This window comes from Bicyclus anynana, chromosome 16 (genome assembly GCF_947172395.1).
Source record: "Bicyclus anynana chromosome 16, ilBicAnyn1.1, whole genome shotgun sequence".
NCBI classification, from domain to species: domain Eukaryota; kingdom Metazoa; phylum Arthropoda; class Insecta; order Lepidoptera; family Nymphalidae; genus Bicyclus; species Bicyclus anynana.
Window position 1 is genome coordinate 5600612 of NC_069098.1, and position 17825 is coordinate 5618436.

Below are 17825 nucleotides of genomic sequence, written 5' to 3' on the forward strand. Positions count from 1 at the left end.
CGGGAAAGGTATGCCATATTCCAATTTATTTGAGTGAAAAATGGATAAAACACGTTTTGGCTTCCTTATCACTACCTTACCTTACCTTATCAGCTGATAGACTACTGCTGGAAATGGACCTCTTGCATGGACCTCCAAGGACAATGGTCTCTATCATCATCATCTATCTAATGGTCAAGTCTGAGTGACTTTGAGGCTTATAATAAGGCCCATAGGCAGAGACCAAGCGACCTTGCGACATGAAAATTATGATTGTTGAACTTTGTAGCAAACTCCACTAAAGCGGCCGGACGAGGCGAGCTGTGCGTCTGACAACGTGTTCGTTTGCGGGAACAAGACCAACGGCTTCTGCATACCCAACTTGTGGGTGTGCGACGGAGAGAGAGATTGCCCCAGCGGCGAGGACGAGCGAGAGGAGAGATGCAAGAACTCCACGTGTGCGCCTTACATGTACCGGTGCCCCAGCGGAAAGTGCATCTATAGGTCTTGGGTAAGTACGTTGTTCTGTCAACATCAGAGATTTAAATTTTAGTAAATGCAATGGAAGAGACTCATGTCAACCTGTTGTATGTAGGTGTGTGATGGTGAAAACGATTGTGGCGACGCGGAGGGCTCGGACGAGAAGGACTGTCAGCCCAGAACACACAACAAGCTGCTGCCTCGCTTCGACAAGCCGGACTTCCCCAACAACGGCACATGTGCCGACTGGATGTTCAAATGCGACAACGGCAACTGCCTGCCGTACTGGTGGCGGTGCGACGGCATCAACGACTGCGAGGACAACTCTGACGAGGTCGCCTGCGGGCTGGTGTACCAGGACAAAACCGTCAGCCCCGAACACGACGCGACCGTGAAGTGCGGCAAAAACCAGTTTACGTGCTCCCCTGGTGAGTTTTATTCATTTGCATAATAAATAAAGAACGAACGAAATGATGGCGCGCGAACCTGTTTATTTTAGCGCTCGTAGCGGCCATTTAAGGAAAATTAACTTCTAAATCTTATAACGGAGGAAAGAAATACTTTGACACTCAATAACTTCAATCTGTATCATAGAAAATTTGTCATAAATATGATACAAAGATGACAATTATTCTCTCATTGTGTAGGTATCTGCATCCCTCTGTCATGGGTATGCGATTCGGCGAACGATTGCTCGGACGGCGCGGACGAGCGCAGCTGCACGCGCACGCCGACGGGCGTGCCGCGCTGCGACGCCGACAGCACGCCGTGCGCCGACGGGCTCGCCTGCATCCGCGACAGCCAGCTGTGCGACGGAGTCATAGACTGCGCTGACCACAGCGACGAGCAGCATTGCGCCAACGTGAGTACACTTGCCATGGATATAATGTATACTAGCGAAGCGCGACTTCGTCCGCGTCAAAGTCAATGTAAACTTTCAAGCCCTATTTCACCACTTCAGAGTTTGTATTTTAAAAAAAATTGAATTCCATTATATTTCGTATTTTTTTTATGATTTATGAACAAATTTTTAAAACTGTAACTCTATAAATGAAGGACTTTCCATATAAATTTCAACCCCTATTTCACCCCCATCTTATTTTATTTTCGCAATAAAAAGTATCCTATAACCTTCTCCGTCTTAAACCGTGCCAAGTTTCATTTGAATTCATTCAGTAGTTTTAGCGTGATGCCCGAATAACAAAAGAACACGGACAGACAGACAAAAAATCGAAAAAATTTTTTTTAGGTTCAGTATCGATTATATAATGCCCCCAACAAAAATTTCAATATTATAAGTATTGATTCTATATGGCGCCAGTAGTGCTCCATATCACGGTAACGTTTGTTGTTACAAATGGTAAAAGTAAAATCTCAAATTTCGAATAAATGTATAAAATTCGACCAGTTTTATTATAAGTATAGATGTAGGCATCCCTCTGTCGTGGGTATGCGACTTAAACGAGATGCAGGTATCAGGTAGCTATAGATCGTGGTACAGCCAACATATGCCTTTTGGAAGTCCTTTCAAAAGGCATATATTTATGCAGTGGACTTCCATCGGCTGATATGATGATGGTGATATAAGTTTTATTTTCATGTTGACAGAAACACAAAACGGAAGTGGAGTGTCCAGCGCGCTACTTCCAATGCGATGATGGCACGCGCTGCCTGTGGCAAGTGATGGTTTGCAACGGTCACCAGGACTGTTACGACGGCAGCGACGAGGCCAACTGCTCCTCTGACGCGAGCGAAGAACACTTTTACCAGGTTAGTGTTATAATAAAAAAACATGGACTCGAATTGAGAACCTCCTCCATTTTTTAAAGTCGGTTAAAAACAAGTGTGCTTTAGACCATACGATGGAAGTAAAACTTCATTCAAAAATAAAAAACAAAGCGCCATCTATGTACCTCAGGCATAACTGCATCGCAACTGGTTCTTGAAGTGTACGAAAAGGGATGGTTTCAAAGTTTTCTAAAAATTCCATCTACTGGGAGTTTAAAATAACACAGTTTCACTATGGTTGTAGGTGGCAGCACGCTTCTTGTAGGCTTTTAAGATTACACTTTTCGTAACGCATTGACCAATTTACTCCCTAAGTCGAGCGTGCATGAAGAAGTTTTACTTCAAACATTGTACCATCGGATCACGATGCTCTTTTGGTAGAGGAAACATCTCGAGCAGGTCTCAGGACTTGTGACCTTGGGTGTAGGTTTAAAGGTCCCCTGCCTGACACTTTCTCTATGCCCACACAAAATAATTTATTATTAACAATTACTTTACAAAAGTTATTGCATAAAATCACAAACACAACAAAACAATGTTAAGAAGTTACGAAGCCACAAACATACACACACACAGTTAAACTTATAACACCTCATCGTTATTGCGTCGAGGATTAATGACAATGAGGAAGTTACATTGTTTTGTTTGTTTTGTTCAGTTCCTGGGTATCGGTGTCGATCAATCGTCCATAAACTCGACCAGCTTCCTCATCTCGTGTTGGATGGCGCAGCAAAAGATGGTCCTGTACTCGTTCCTGCCTTCCATATCCAAGGTCAGCGACGGCGTTTGGAAGAATATGACGTGGACCACTGACAGTGTATATAAGTATGTTGAATTATTATTCTTTAAAATATAGTAAATATAAATACCAAGTAGGGAGCTAATTTGAATAAATTAATGACAAGAGCGGTATCTCTTGAATATTTTTTCAATTTTTTGATGAATTACATTAATAGTTTCTAGCGTTGAAAAGTTCAATAAGATATGATTTGCTGCATTACAAGCTAACAATAAAACATTAGGTTATTTGTGGCCATGGCATTTTATGGTCTGCAGGGTTATTATGTAACTCGGTGTTCCATTCAAGTCACTACATCGTTTTTCATCGTATTTTCGTTTTTGCAATCATCTAACATTGTGTTTTCAACGAAATGATACAATAATCGTCATTTTACGTAAAGTAACATTAGTCTACTAGTGATAGTAGCAGGTAGTAACGTTATTTTAACGAAAAACTGATATTTACGTTATTTTGTTGAAATATTCATGTTGGACGAATGTTAAAACAAAACATCATTGCGTCAACCATCAGCCATCAACTTAATGTAAAATGGCATGGTCAAGGTAATTTCGTAGAAATAATTATAATAGATGATCACAAAAACGAAAATACGACCAAAATCGATGTAGTGACTCATTGTTTGAATGGCACATTGAGATACACAATAAGGCCGCTGGTAACACCTTGTATGAAAGTGGCTAACTTCCCTTAATTTTATAATAAAATATAAAAACAAATTGTTACAGATTTACAAATTTGGAGCCGTTCACAAATTATAATGTAACAGTGTACATACAAGACAGCAAATCTAATAAGACTTACGCATCAATGAAGTACGTCAACACAACCACAGGAGAAGGAAGTATGTCATTGTTATTGTTTTTTAACGAGAATGCGGGTCTAGTTTAAAACAAGCTCAAGTTGATACTGTTTGTATAAAAGAAAGGTAGAATGTATTTTTTTTAATATGGTTATTCCGTTTAACAGTCCCACTATAGCTTGGCAAGGTTGTTGATGACATTCCCATATTTTTTTTTTTTTTTTTTTTTAATTTATTTGGTTAACCAACAACCTTACATTTCTTACAAGCTTTATAATATTTTAATAATATAAGGTATCAAGGCAAAATGTTCGGCCACTTATAGGTTAACACTACATGCTCTAAACATTAAAATTATCTAAATATTACAATACTAATTAGAGTTAAACAGCTCTACAGCTACACACAAGAATATTCATACAAAATTGTGAAGAAAAAAAATCACAATCGCTTATAAACGTCTTAGAAATATATTATATACCTACATATTTAAGAATAAATCAGAGTGTAATGGGACTATTATATTGCGTTGAGTTGTACGTATGATTTGTTAGTTGAATTTTTACAATGTTACCAACTAAACTAACTAAAATAAGAGACTAAAATATGATAAAACTAAAATAGATGTTGGAAACATTGTAAAAATTCAACTGCAAAAAATCTGAAGAAAAATATATATTTTATGGGCTTCGTATTTGACAACTTTCATTGCATACCGTTAACACGACGTTCCGGACAGAACAACGCCTGGAAGGTCCCCTAGTAGTCTGATTATTAATAAAGTATTCTTTTAAAAAAAAAACATCGTCACCATCGTTTACCAATTTTTTTTAAATATGACCAATATTCTCATTCCCGTCCAATTAGTTGGGAAAGACTTTGCTAGGAGTGGTGGACGATATACCAACTGGGCGGGGATCTAACCACCGGTGATGAGACCGCTCTTACCGTTGAGCTATTGAAGCTGTTAAGACGATGTTGATATAACGATTTTGACGGCCTCCGTGGCGCAGTGGTATGCGCGGTGGATTTTCAAAACGGAGGTCCTGGGTTCGATCCTCGGCTGGGCAGATTGAGATTTTCTTAATTTGCCCAGGTCTGGCTGGTGGGAGGCTTCGGCCGTGGCTAGTTACCGGCAAAGACGTACCGCCAAGCGATTTAGCGTTCCGGTACGATGCTGCGTAGAAACCGAAAGGGGTGTGGATTTTCATCCTCCTAACAAGTTAGCCCGCTTCCGTCTTAGACTGCATCATCACTTACCATCAGGTGAGATTGTAGTCAAGGGCTAACTTGTAAAGAATAAAAAAAAAAAATGTTGACGATGATTACAGTGCCGTCCCCACCTCAGCGTTTGGCGGTGCGGCAAATGGTCGGCAGCCGAGTGAACGTAGTGTGGGACCCGCCGAGCGAGCCGCGCGGCTTCATACAGTACTACACCGTGCACTACGCGCCGCCGCTGCCGCCCATAGAGAAGATACTACCCGCCACAGACAACAACTCCTCTGTGTCCTCTGTTATACTTGGATACTTCAAGCCTGGCAAGAGTTACTCCTTCTGGGTAAGTGGCTAAACATACAGCAAATGGTCGAAAGTGAAATGAAGCTATCTGTCATAGAGAAAAAACTACCCGCCACAGACAACAACTCCTCTGTGTCCTCTGTTATACTTGGATACTTCAAGCCTGGAAAAAGTTACTCCTTCTGGGTAAGTGGCTAAACATACAGCAAATGGTCAAAAGTGGAGGGAAGCTGTCTTTGACTACTTGCTTAAAAATAAGGCAAATGGTCAAAAGTGATGTGAACCTATCTGTCATAGAGAAAATTCTACCCGCCATAGACAACAACGCCTCCTGTGTCCTCTGTTATACTTGGATACTTCAAGCCTGGCAAGAGTTACTCCTTCTGGGTAAGTGGCTAACTTTGACTACTCACTTCAAAATAAGGCAAATGGTCGAAAGTGAAGTGAAGCTGTCTGTCATAGAGAAGATTCTACTCTCCATCGACAACGACGTCTCACTGTCCTTCGTCGTCTCGATGAGACGTTCAACTTTTTTATTTTCGAAAATTCTTGATTCTGAAACTGTAGTAGCTAAAAAAGTAGTAAAAAAGAACAGCTGGTTAGTATCAACTTTTAATAACCTCGTTATTGATACAAGTTGGGAGGAGGATAGTTTACCAAAAGTTTATGTTTGTTTTACTGTTGCTTAAATAATAGTTATACAACATAACATCCACAATCTCCTACAAATTGCGTGGTACATTATTATTTCATTTCCTGGTAACTCAGCTAGCTGCCAAATTCAAGAATTTTCGTGAATAAAAAAGCATCATCGAGATGAAGCTACTTAAGAAAAATTAACTAATTGTGCTAGTCTTATATGGATGATCACAAATAGTCTCTACACAAACATAAATACATAATTTTGTAGGTAACCGCCACGAACAACGCGTTTACGTCCGAGTCGACCGCCATCATGAACATAACATTCGACGAGGGCGGCGACGTAGACGACATAGTGAACGCGAGCATGTCCCGCCTGTCCCCCACCTCGGTGTCGCTCAAGTGGCACAAGCTGAGGGGGGTCGAGGGCTACCTCGTGGAGACCAGGCTGCCGCGCCAGTACCCGCAGCCTCCCATCATCAATACCACGGATAATAAAGTTATTGGTGAGGCTTCATATCGTTCTATGTCATCATCATCATTAACAGCCGATGGGATCCACTGCTGGACCGTGGACTTCCAAACACAATGGTCTCGAGCCGCCAGCATCCAGCAGCTCCCTGCAATCCGCTTGATGTCCTCGGTCCATCTAGTGGGGGGTCGAACAACTCAGCACTTTTCGGTACGTGATCGTCATGCCAGCACCTTGGGGACCCCAACGTCCATCGGCTCTTCGAACTATGTGGCCTGCCTATTGCCACTTCAGCTTCGCTACTCGTGGAGCTATGTCAGTGACTTTAGTTCGTCTGCGAATGTCCTCATTTCTGATTCAATCACGCAGAGAAACTCCAAGCATAACTCGCTCCATCGCCGGCTGAGTATGTTATAACTTATATCATAATTGAGCGGATATGCATTTGCATATTTAAGCCATCTTTAGCAGTAACAATTTATTTATTAAGGCACACTAACGATACACATATTGTATATTGTATTAAATAAATGCTAATTAAACATTATGCATAATATTGATATCTATATCGATAAAGATTATCAGCCTCTATGTAAGGACTTCCAAACAGCACTGTCTCGAGCTGCCTGTATCCACAGCTCCCTGTATTGGTCTGGTACTTGACATAATAAGTCCATCTAGTGGAGGGTCGATCTACGCTGCCCTTTTCACTGCGGGGTCGCCTTTTCAACATCTTTGAACCCCAAACTTCTTTGGTTTTTTGAACTACGAACATGTGCCCCGTCCATATCTACTCAGCTCGTTGAGCTAAGTGAGTGACTTTGGTTCTTCTGTGAATCTCTTCATTTCTGATTCTATCACTCCATTTGAGGCCCATTATCTCATGATAGAGGTCAAAGACGTCAAATTAACAAATACTAATACTGTTTCAGTGAGAAATCTTCCCAAAAATTCTCAAATATACATTGATATCAAGGCATACAAGAACGGTATAATGGGTCAACCGTTCACGATACCAGTCGCTACGGAAGGCACCCCGGAAGAGCCCATCAATCTGAACGTTGAACATGTTAAAGACAATCGATCCGCAGTGAAGTTGTCCTGGAACAAGCCTTCTGGTGACCAGAATAAAGACAAGGAAGTGGAATACGAAGTGCACTATTTACTGTTCAAGGATTTGAGACGGCATTCTGGACATATGGAGAACGGTAAGATGCTATCTTAATATAGAAATGCGAAAGGTCATTCATAACGAAATCTCAAAAACCACTTGACGTGCAAAGATGAAATTTGGCAGGGAGGTAGCTTATCGATAGTAAAGGTTCACTAAGAACGGATTTTGTGATAGGGCCGGATTTAGGAGGTCTAAGAGCGGACGAAGTCGCTGGCGTCCTTAGTATTTGTATGGGCATAAGGTTTAGTAAAATTGAAAAAAAAAAGATACAATAGTTGCAATAGTTATACATTAGAACTTTTATTTTATTTTAATGACTATTGACTACCATCGTCCGAATGGAGGATCTGCTGAGAATAAATTCAACAGCTGTTTTTTTTAAATCACACATGTTGGTTGAATACATTACAATTTTTTTTACTTTTACTTCCATTGTGAATGTAGCTCCTACTTTCGTCAATCAACCCATCCAGTGGCCTCCATATGTAGCATATTTATCATTATTTGATCAATGACCCATTTTTCTCTAAAGATACGTACAAATGTGTTGAATTTTCTATTTAAATCACCATCAATGCCAATCACATTTTGTTTTCATTAATGTTTGCAATTTATTCTGCGATTTCTAATTTTTTTTTACATCATCTTCCGTAAATTCAAATATAATTAATGTTGTCATGGAGATTTCAAAAAAATTAGAACGCTAACCGCTAGACTATTGTAACCGACAAAAACAAAATTTTACAGGAAAAGTTTTTTTGTGATATTTTGTATGTTGGATTAGGAATTTGATATTTTTATTACAACTATTTTGTCATTATGTATATTTGTATTTTGTCTCGGTGCTGTTCCTAGCGGATTTTGTCAACATTTCTAGAAGAAAATAACTCATTGATTAACCTCGACATTGTAAAGTTTGTCTATGAAGTTTCAATACCCCACAAATATTGTTGACAGATACGGAGATAATTACGAAGAACACGAGTGTAGTGATCGGCGGCCTGCTGCCGTGCGAGACGTATGTATTCTCTGTGGGCATGGTCGGAGGTCAGCTGTCAGTTTTGAAGGAGTTCGTCACAGGAAAGGATCCCAGGTGAGAATTTTTTTTTTATTATTTATTTAATAGGGTGGGCCTGGCATCAAGTCTATTATTATTATTTTTTTTTGACTGCCTCCGTGGCGCAATGGTATGCGCGGTGGATTTACAAGACGGAGGTCCTGGGTTCGATCCCCGGCTGGGCCGATTGAGGTTTTCTTAATTGGTCCAGGTCTGGCTGGTGGGAGGTTTCTGCAGTGGCTTGTTATCACCCTACCGGCAAAGACGTACCGCCAAGCGATTTAGCGTTCCGGTACGATGCCGTGTAGAAACCGAAAGGAGTGTGGATTTTCATCCTCCTAACAAGTTAGCCCGCTTCCATCTTAGATTGCATAATCACTTACCTTCAGGTAAGATTGTAGTCAAGGGCTAACTTGTAAAGAATAAAAAAAAAATAGTATCGGAATAGAATTCCATATCGGTATCCCAGAATCCTAGGGTGGCCACAGGTCCATTCCCGCGATGTGCAACCTGAAATTATTATAAAATGTACCTAATATAATAAAAAATAATTTCTTTGTTAGTTCAGTGGTTGGTCTGTGGCGTCGGATCACGAAGTTGGGAAATTCTTTGAAAAATTGACCTTTTCTTTCTTTCAACAAATTTCAGAAAAGTTTTCAGTCCGGATTTGTGACATAAGTCAACTGTTTCTAAGATGACATTTTGTCTTAAAAAATTCCTTTATCAAAACATGAGTTTTTTTTCTTTATTTAAATCTATAGATAGCAACAGTACCCTGTATTAATTATTTTCATTTAATTCACAGAGCGCCTATAAGGGATTTGCATCTTGTTTTTGACAAAAAGAAGTCTGAGCTTCAGATATTGTGGAGTGCAAGCTGTGACGTGGTTACAGAGCGTATTGCGTACAGAGTAAGTGGATCATGTACTTAATAACGAATGTGTTACGAGATACTATAGTGCGGTTTCAGACTAGCGTTTTATAAGCACTTAGAAGATCGTTTCCGGAAGTGCTCTTTTTTTTATAAATAATATTTGTCATACCTGCGCGCCATCCGGCGATCGGGCGCCGACTCCCCAATCGAGTTAAAACCTTATTTTGAATGTAATAAAGACTACTTTAGCAGGAATAAGTTTATTGAGTTACGACCTTTGTTAAATTTCCAAAGGATTTGAATGAAGAACACGGTCGAATCTTGTTCATTATTTTAGTTCAATTACGTCATCCGTAACAGTGAAGTTTGTATGGTTGTTTGGATGTTTGTTACTCTTTAACACCGCTACTACTGAAGCGATTTGTCTAAAATTTGGAATGGAAATGACTTTTTACTCTGGGTTAACACATAGGTTACTTTTTATTCCGGAAAAATCCATGGTTCCCGAGGGATTTGTGAAAAATTAAATTCCACGCGGACGAAGTCGTGGGCGTCCGCTAGTTGCTAATAAAATAATTGACATTCGCCGATAGTGTACTCGTATAAACCGTCAGATAGCCGGTTACAAACATGTAATTTAAAATCTACCCGCATTTTTTTTAGCAATTATTTATTTTGATTTTTTGTATGTAGGATTTAAGTCTAATTAGTATGTACACACGTGAATAATTACCTTAGTGAGTTAATTGTATTTCTCATATAAGCGAATTTTATGTAATTCTTTTGAGAAAATAAAGATCTTAAACCAGAGATTGGCGGGTATATTAAATTTTTTTGTTCATTTCACAGCTGGACATAACCGAGTTGACGCACAATTTGATCAGTCGCTACGAACTGTCGCCGACCAACAACGTCGCCCTGTCGCACGTCATCGAGAACGTGCCGGTGGGCGGGCGGTACAATGTTTGCATACACGTAAGTTGTGTTCATCTCACAACTGGATATAACCGAGTTGAGTGTCGTCAGCAGGGTTATTATGTAACTCGGTGTACCATTCAAGTAATCAGTCACTACATTGCAAAATGATTGCAAAAACGAAAATACGATGAAAAACGATGTGGTGACTAATTACTTGAATGGTACACCGAGTTAGATAACCCTGCAGGGGCCAAAATAGTACGAAATATTCCGTGAGGTAGGTGAGGCCGAGTGCTGGCTATGTAGGCGACTATAGTCTGGCAAGTTCGTTAATAGCACTCTCATGATATGCGGGCGACGGGCGGAAATACTGCGCGGATGGGAAATCGTGCGTGCGGGGAAGTGACGTCATCGGAAGTGTTATGAACGAAGTTACCAAGCTCGTTTTTGTGACGTTCGATCCGTCTACATCTTTTGTTGGATAAACCTTCATGGATTATTTTGGGATAGGCGAGGAGAGTGACTTGAGTGGAGATGAGGAGTGTTAACTATTTTTAAAAGACTCTTTAACCCTACATACAACGGTCACTAGTCCGGGACTTCACTCTAAGGTTATTCTCCAGGGTTTATGGTAACACTCATAGAGACAATTGTTAATTGTATTTGACTTCTAAATCAGGAGATTTAAAATATCAATCAATAAAATAAATATCTTTCATCAATGAAAAAAATCTGTGATGTTTTTATATTATCCTAAATTCCTTCGAAATTGTCTTGACGAATGTGTTCTGTTGTAAACAGACAGCAGTGCCAGATTCAGAAGAGAAATGCGCCGTCGTCCGCAGCGGCGAGGTGGAGGCTCCCCACGCAGTGGTCGCGTTTTTGGCTCCCAACGGATATCTGACGGTCATGTGGCAACACCCCGAAGACAACCACACCGAGCCCAAGTAAGTGGTCAAATTGTCTAAGATCCGGCATTAGAAAAATATACTATAGGAAATGACGTAAGGTGGCGCGACTTGTTTCCGTAAAGAGTGGGGAGTTAGAGAGGGGTAGCGATCGGTTGGCGGGAACGACTTGCGATATAAGGCGCTCGTCGTTCGGTTGGCTCGCTCGCATGCTCGTGGCGTTCGAGCTGCCACATTTCTTGTTGTGTAATTCTTTATGGGTTACTTGGGATAGGCGGGGAGAGTGACTTGAGTGGAAAAGGGGAGTGTTGGATAACTGTCAAAGGTGCTTTTAACCCTACACGCAACGTTCAGAAGTGCGTGACTCCATGTCATTCTCTACTACCATTCTAGGGTTTTATTTTTGTTACAGTTTGATTTGTTAATGAAGTTGTCCTGACAAATGTTGTAAATCATAACCTTTTGTTGGATATTGGTTTTCTTATTTTTGTAATCCATTTCTGAGTCTGCAAAAAATCGGTTATTTATTAGTGCTATGAAATAAATGATAACATGACATGATATGAGTTTATTCGGTAAATTAATTTTTGTAACTACGAGTAAAACTCAACATGATATTCGTATTTTTATTTTATAGAACAATTTAATTAATTTTATTAAAATGCGTTGTAATTTTAGTTTAATTTAATTTTATTTAAATATGTCTAATTTGATGTATTCAGCAAATAAAGACTTTTTATTAACCAACACAAAAATAATGTTTTTATCTATACTAATATTATAAAGCTGAAGAGTTTGTTTGATTGAACGCGCTAATCTCAGGAACTACTGGTCCGATTTGAAAAATTCTTTCAGTGTTAGATAGCCCATTTATGGAGGAAGGTTTTAGGGTATATATTATCCCCGTATTCGAACGGGAACGGAAATCACGCGAGTGAAACCGCGCGGCGTCATCTATATGATGCAACAGATACGGAGTATATAATATTAATGTATTTTACAGGCAAAAATACCAAATAATAATCTCAGATAAGGAGATAGCAGAGGACTTGCTGCATCCGAGCGAGGACATGAAGACGGTGGAGGCGGACTTCTCGCCTGTGCTGATGACGGCGAACAGTGTCCCCAACGGGCCGCTATTTGTCAGCGTGCGGGCCGTGTCCAAGGACGGCTACTATAGTGATTTGAGCGAAGTGCGCACTTTGACTATGGAGGGTAAGTCTATATAAATTTTTTTTTTTTATTCTTTACAAGTTAGCCCTTGACTACAATCTCACCTGATGGTAAGTGATGATGCATTCTAAGATGGAAGCGGGCTAATTTGTTAGGAGGAGGATGAAAATCCACACCCCTTTCGGTTTCTACACGGCATCATACCGGAACGCTAAATCGCTTGGCGGTACGTCTTTGCCGGTAGGGTGGTAACTAGCCACGGCCGAATCCTCCCACCAGCCACCAGTTTGTGAGGCTGTAAGGGATAATCTCTGAACCAATAGAATGCCATGTTAATTGTAAGTTAGGGATTTCCTAAAGAATTTAATTTAAAAATTATGTATTTTATCGTCGTCAAACGTCAAAAACGCTGTCGTTCATTTTGTGACGTCACGATGTTCCATTACATTTTTCGTAACACATTCACCAGCTTACACCCCAAGTGCAGCGTGCTTTGTGTCGTAGATTAGCAGTGTTACTACAGATGGCGCTTTGTATGTCATCTCGATTACATTTTTTGTAACACATTTGCCAGCCTCCCCAAGTCCAGCGTGCGTAAAGAACTTGTTGTGTCGTAGTTTAGCAGTATTGATACTGATGGCGCTTGATATGTCGTTTCGATTACATTTTTCGTAACACATTCACCAGCTTACTCCTCGAGTCTAGCGTGCGTGAAGAAGTTGTGTTGTGTCGTAGTTTAGCAGTGTTACTACAGATGGCGCTTTGTATGATGTCATTTCGATTACATTTTTCGTAACACATTCACCAGCTAAGCTCATCATCATTGTCTGCAGGCGCGGAAGCTATGGAGTCGGAGCGCACGGCGTCCGGCATGGGCGCGGTGTGGTGGGGCGCGGGCGCGGCGTGCGTGGCGGCCGTGGCGCTGGGCGGCGCGCTGCTGCACATGGCGCTGCGGCACCGGCGCCTGGCGCGCTCGCTGCTGCGCCTCGCCGCCACGCCGCGCTACGACAGCCGCCGCGGGCAGGCCACCATCGACCACGGTGAGAGATCGTGACATTGGAGTCGGAGCGACCATCGACTGTGTAGTGGAGCGCACGTCCGGCATGGGCGCGGTGTGGTGGGGCGCGGGCGCGGCGTGCGTGGCGGCCGTGGCGCTGGGCGGCGCGACCATCGACTATCGCTTAGTAGTGGTCACAATTATAATTTAACGCCTCATCAGTATCAGCCGATGTACGTCCACTGCTAGACATAGGCCTCTTGCATGGACTTCCAAACAAAACGGTCTCGAGCCGCCAGTATCCAACGGCTCCCTGCAACCCGTTTGATGTCTTCAGTCCACCTAGTAGGGGGTCGATCAAAACTGCGCTTTGGGACCTTGGGAGCTCGCTTTGGCTCTTCGAACTATGTGGCCTGCCCATTGCCACTTCAGCTTCGCGACTCACTGAGCTATGTCAGTGACTTTGGTTCGTCTGCGGATCTCCTCATTTCTGATTCGATCACGCAGAGAAATCCCAAGCATAGCTCGCTCCATCGCCCGCTGAGTGATTTTATGCCTATTATTCTAATAAGGCCCATAGTCAGCGACAAAAGTCTCGGCAGTATCCATAGGTCATCACTGGCAACACGCACTGATCTAAGACTTTCGTCTTCAGGTGTTTAACGACTACTTCGTCGTCGTCATCAACCCATATTCGGCTCACTGCTGAGCTCGAGTCTCCTCTCAGAATGAGAGGGGTTAGGCCAATAGTCCACCACGCTGGCCCAATGCGGATTGGCAGACTTCACACACGCAGAGAATTAAGATAATTCTCTGGTATGCAGGTTTCCTCACGATGTTTTCCTTCACCGATTGAGACACGTGATATTTAATTTCTTAAAATGCACACAACTGAAAAGTTGGAGGTGCATGCCTCGGACCGGATTCGCACCCACACCCCCCGGAATCGGAGGCAGAGGTCATATCCTCTGGGCTATCACGGCTCTTACGACTACTTATATTAAATAAATGATGTGATGAATGTTTGTTGCAGACGATGACGACGTCCCCCCGATCACCGGGTTCTCGGACGACGAGCCTCTAGTGATAGCGTGAGCTGCATTGTGATACAGCGCCGTCGTAGCTGGGATGTTCGAAAAGCTTTAACTAAACAATAAAAATGGCGGTTTGTTTATTTTCCTTTTGACAATCGTAGTCTAAGATCCGGCATTAGAAAATATACCCCCATCTGTTAATCATTAGTGCTTTGTAATAAATGATAGATAACGTTCACAGTGACACATTGCAAATAGGTTGCCGAGTTAAATTGCGGCCGAATACATTTTTCATACGAAATCTAGGAGACCATGAATTATATCAAAGTGAACTTAATGCAGTAAAATTAAGCTTAAAATAAGCTTTCATTTGACAAATTGGACTACTAAATAATGAGGATATTTATATAACACTAGCGGACGCCAGCGACGGTCCGCCTTAGACCTCCTTAATCCGGCCCTGTTGCAAAATCCGTTCTTAGCGGACGTCTACTATCTATAAACTACCTCCCTGCCAAATTTCATCTTTGTACGTAAAGCAGTTTTCGGGATTTCGTAATGAATGACCTTTCGCATTTATATATTAAGATAACTGAACTGTTTATATCTGGCAACTCCACAGTTGCAATATGAAAGCAGGCGACCTTTAAGTTTTCAGTTTTCTTGGGTATTTCCTTTTAATCATTTAATTAATTAAGCAAAGAAAGAAGTAGATTGAATAATTTTAATAAAAATTTACTCATTTATTCTCATTTAGTCACCAGGCACAATTTTACTAGGCAAACTATTTGCAATGTGTCAATGTGAATATTTTCTATAATTTATTTCTTATCCCAATTAAGTAACAGATGAGTGTATATATTTGTTATGCCGGATCTCGTACTAAATAAAATGGCGGTTTGTTTATTTTTTTTTTGACAATCATTTATTACTAAATTGACTGTAGTAAGGTCACCTTTTCATACTAGCTTTGTCTTGCCTAATTATATTTGTTAATCATAAATTAACATGTGATAATTTATCTTATGTTTTTTTTTTAATTTTGTCTTTTCATTAGAATGTAACTACGTTTTTTGTAATTTATTTTGATTTTGAATTCATATGAAAAGTTTGATTTTGGGGTCGTATTGCATTTTGTGACTATTTGGAATATCTTAGCTACGGCATTGGTCTCATAGTAATTCATATTTATTAATTATATATCTGTATTATGTGTTATGTACAAGGTAATATTTTTTATGCATTTGCCAGTGAACGTTTAAATAAAAATTATAGTGATTGTCTATGTCTTTAGTAATTATAAATATAATATTTATCTATGGTGACAGTGAAAAAAAAATTGTTGTGTTAGGTTGTATTATGTGAATTCATTAAGTCCTGTTGCCTGTATATACAATTTATAAAATATTCATCGTAGTACATAATTATAATGTTTGATACAATGTTATAAAAAAACACCATTCAATAATATTTAAATACGCTCGGAGTATTATTTTGTTAGGTACACTTTTTTACTTTAGCTTTAAAATTGTATTTAAAATGTAAAATCGTTTGTATTGTATTTTTAAAACAATCGAAAAACATGAAATTTAATATTTTTTTCTTTGTCATTAACTGTTAAAAAATTTCGATATTACTAAAAAAAGACTATAAATTGACTGTTAAGATAGACTTGAGGGGAAACGTTCAGAATTATGTTTTTTTTTGTTTTGTAATTTAGAAGGATCTACGCGTTTGCCTCGATACAAGTTCGACACCAAAGATCAATGTAAATCTAAGATGTACAAGTTATAAATAAAGCTGGGTTTAGACAGAGCGATTTATAGTTTAATGGTTTTATATATGTTTAATGGTTTTTGGATTTCGAAGATCAAAGGCCTTTATGACCATCCGTGAATTTGAATGAGACTCTAAATTGATAGAGTATAATATATACATTATTAAAAATATATAATAGTGCATTTTAATTTTGAAGGTACCAGGGAAAAAGATATAATAGATTTTAACGGTTCCTGCATAAAGTAGCTATTTTACCTACTTCTTTTTAAGACGGATTTTTGACATGTAAAATCTCAAACCTGGGCGTTTCAACACAAAATGAGTTATTATATTTTTTGATCATCTCAACAACATTTTCGAAATAAATTAAAATGGCGGCTGCTCAATGCTCATAGGTCCACCGCCCATACAAAAATCTTCGAAGTGCTATAGTAAAGAACTGAAAGAAAGAAAGAAAATATATTTATTACTACATTATGCCACACATCACAATTATTAAAGAATAATACCCTGCGATATGTGGCATAACCTAGAAAAAGGTCCTAGCTCAGCATATTGCTATATGCTCCCCATAAACGAAGAAGATACGCTGATTTTCAGCTAGGAACTGTTTGTTTAGATTTAATTTGTAGTTATTTGAACTGTTGTATGAATTTGTTCGGTCTATCTAAACTCGGCAGTAAAGTTGTCAGTGGCAACGTGTTGAACATACAGAGTAGGTGGATCTCGACATTCCCATTATTTTGTGAGAATATTTCGTTTTAGTTCCTATAGTTGTGTTATATCGCGTCATCTTATGTCTTCGTGCATTCTATGAAAATTAATATTGTCATGAAGCAATAATTTATAGTTAATTAGCATTAATAATATAGTATATTCATGAATATTAAATTTCTTTAGAGTGCTGGTCACGTTTAAACATCTTTTGGAACGATGATAGTATATTGAATAAATTATATAGGAAAAATTATTCGTGTTTTATTTATATTAATTCAAAGTACCTTTTGAACTTATTCAAAAAATCAAAATCAAAATTCATTTATTTCAAGTAGGCTCAATTTACAAGCACTTTACTTGACTATTTGTAAAGATTCTACCACCGGTTCGGAAGGCAGGTTCTGCTGAGAAGATACCGGCAAGAAACTCAACAGTTGCTCTTTTGAAATGAAAAAGTCATACAGTATTATAATTTACAATTGATAACAATTACAATTTCTTATAGTTTTATTTCCTGTGTGAAGGTGGAAGCTGATCCAATGGCCTCCAAGCACCTTTATCGTTAAGGAACTCATCAATAGTGTAGTAACCTCGACTAAGTAAATGTTTTTAACACATTGCTTAAAGTTGTGCGTTGGCAATTTCATCATCATCATTATCTGCTTTTTACATTCTTTATACGACGATCGTTGATAGAGCTTAGACCCATCGCTG

At 39.7% G+C, this 17825-nt stretch overlaps 1 protein-coding gene across 2 annotated transcripts in view; it reads left to right on the top strand.

Moving 5' to 3' along the window:
• LOC112051307 (40S ribosomal protein S19a) overlaps positions 1-17364 on the top strand; it is a 61999-nt gene extending 44635 nt beyond the window's left edge. For both annotated transcript variants that reach the window (XM_052886040.1, XM_052886039.1), the window contains 16 exons: positions 269-490; positions 575-887; positions 1107-1321; positions 2068-2229; positions 2906-3072; positions 3775-3890; positions 5180-5406; positions 6277-6514; positions 7413-7688; positions 8612-8747; positions 9517-9622; positions 10435-10560; positions 11305-11450; positions 12415-12626; positions 13418-13624; positions 14615-17364. In XM_052886040.1, coding sequence (XP_052742000.1) covers positions 269-490; positions 575-887; positions 1107-1321; positions 2068-2229; positions 2906-3072; positions 3775-3890; positions 5180-5406; positions 6277-6514; positions 7413-7688; positions 8612-8747; positions 9517-9622; positions 10435-10560; positions 11305-11450; positions 12415-12626; positions 13418-13624; positions 14615-14676 — 2931 coding nt within the window. In that variant the 3' untranslated portion in view covers positions 14677-17364. The remainder of the gene's footprint in view (positions 1-268; positions 491-574; positions 888-1106; positions 1322-2067; positions 2230-2905; positions 3073-3774; positions 3891-5179; positions 5407-6276; positions 6515-7412; positions 7689-8611; positions 8748-9516; positions 9623-10434; positions 10561-11304; positions 11451-12414; positions 12627-13417; positions 13625-14614) is intronic.
• Positions 17365-17825: the final 461 nt, after the last annotated feature.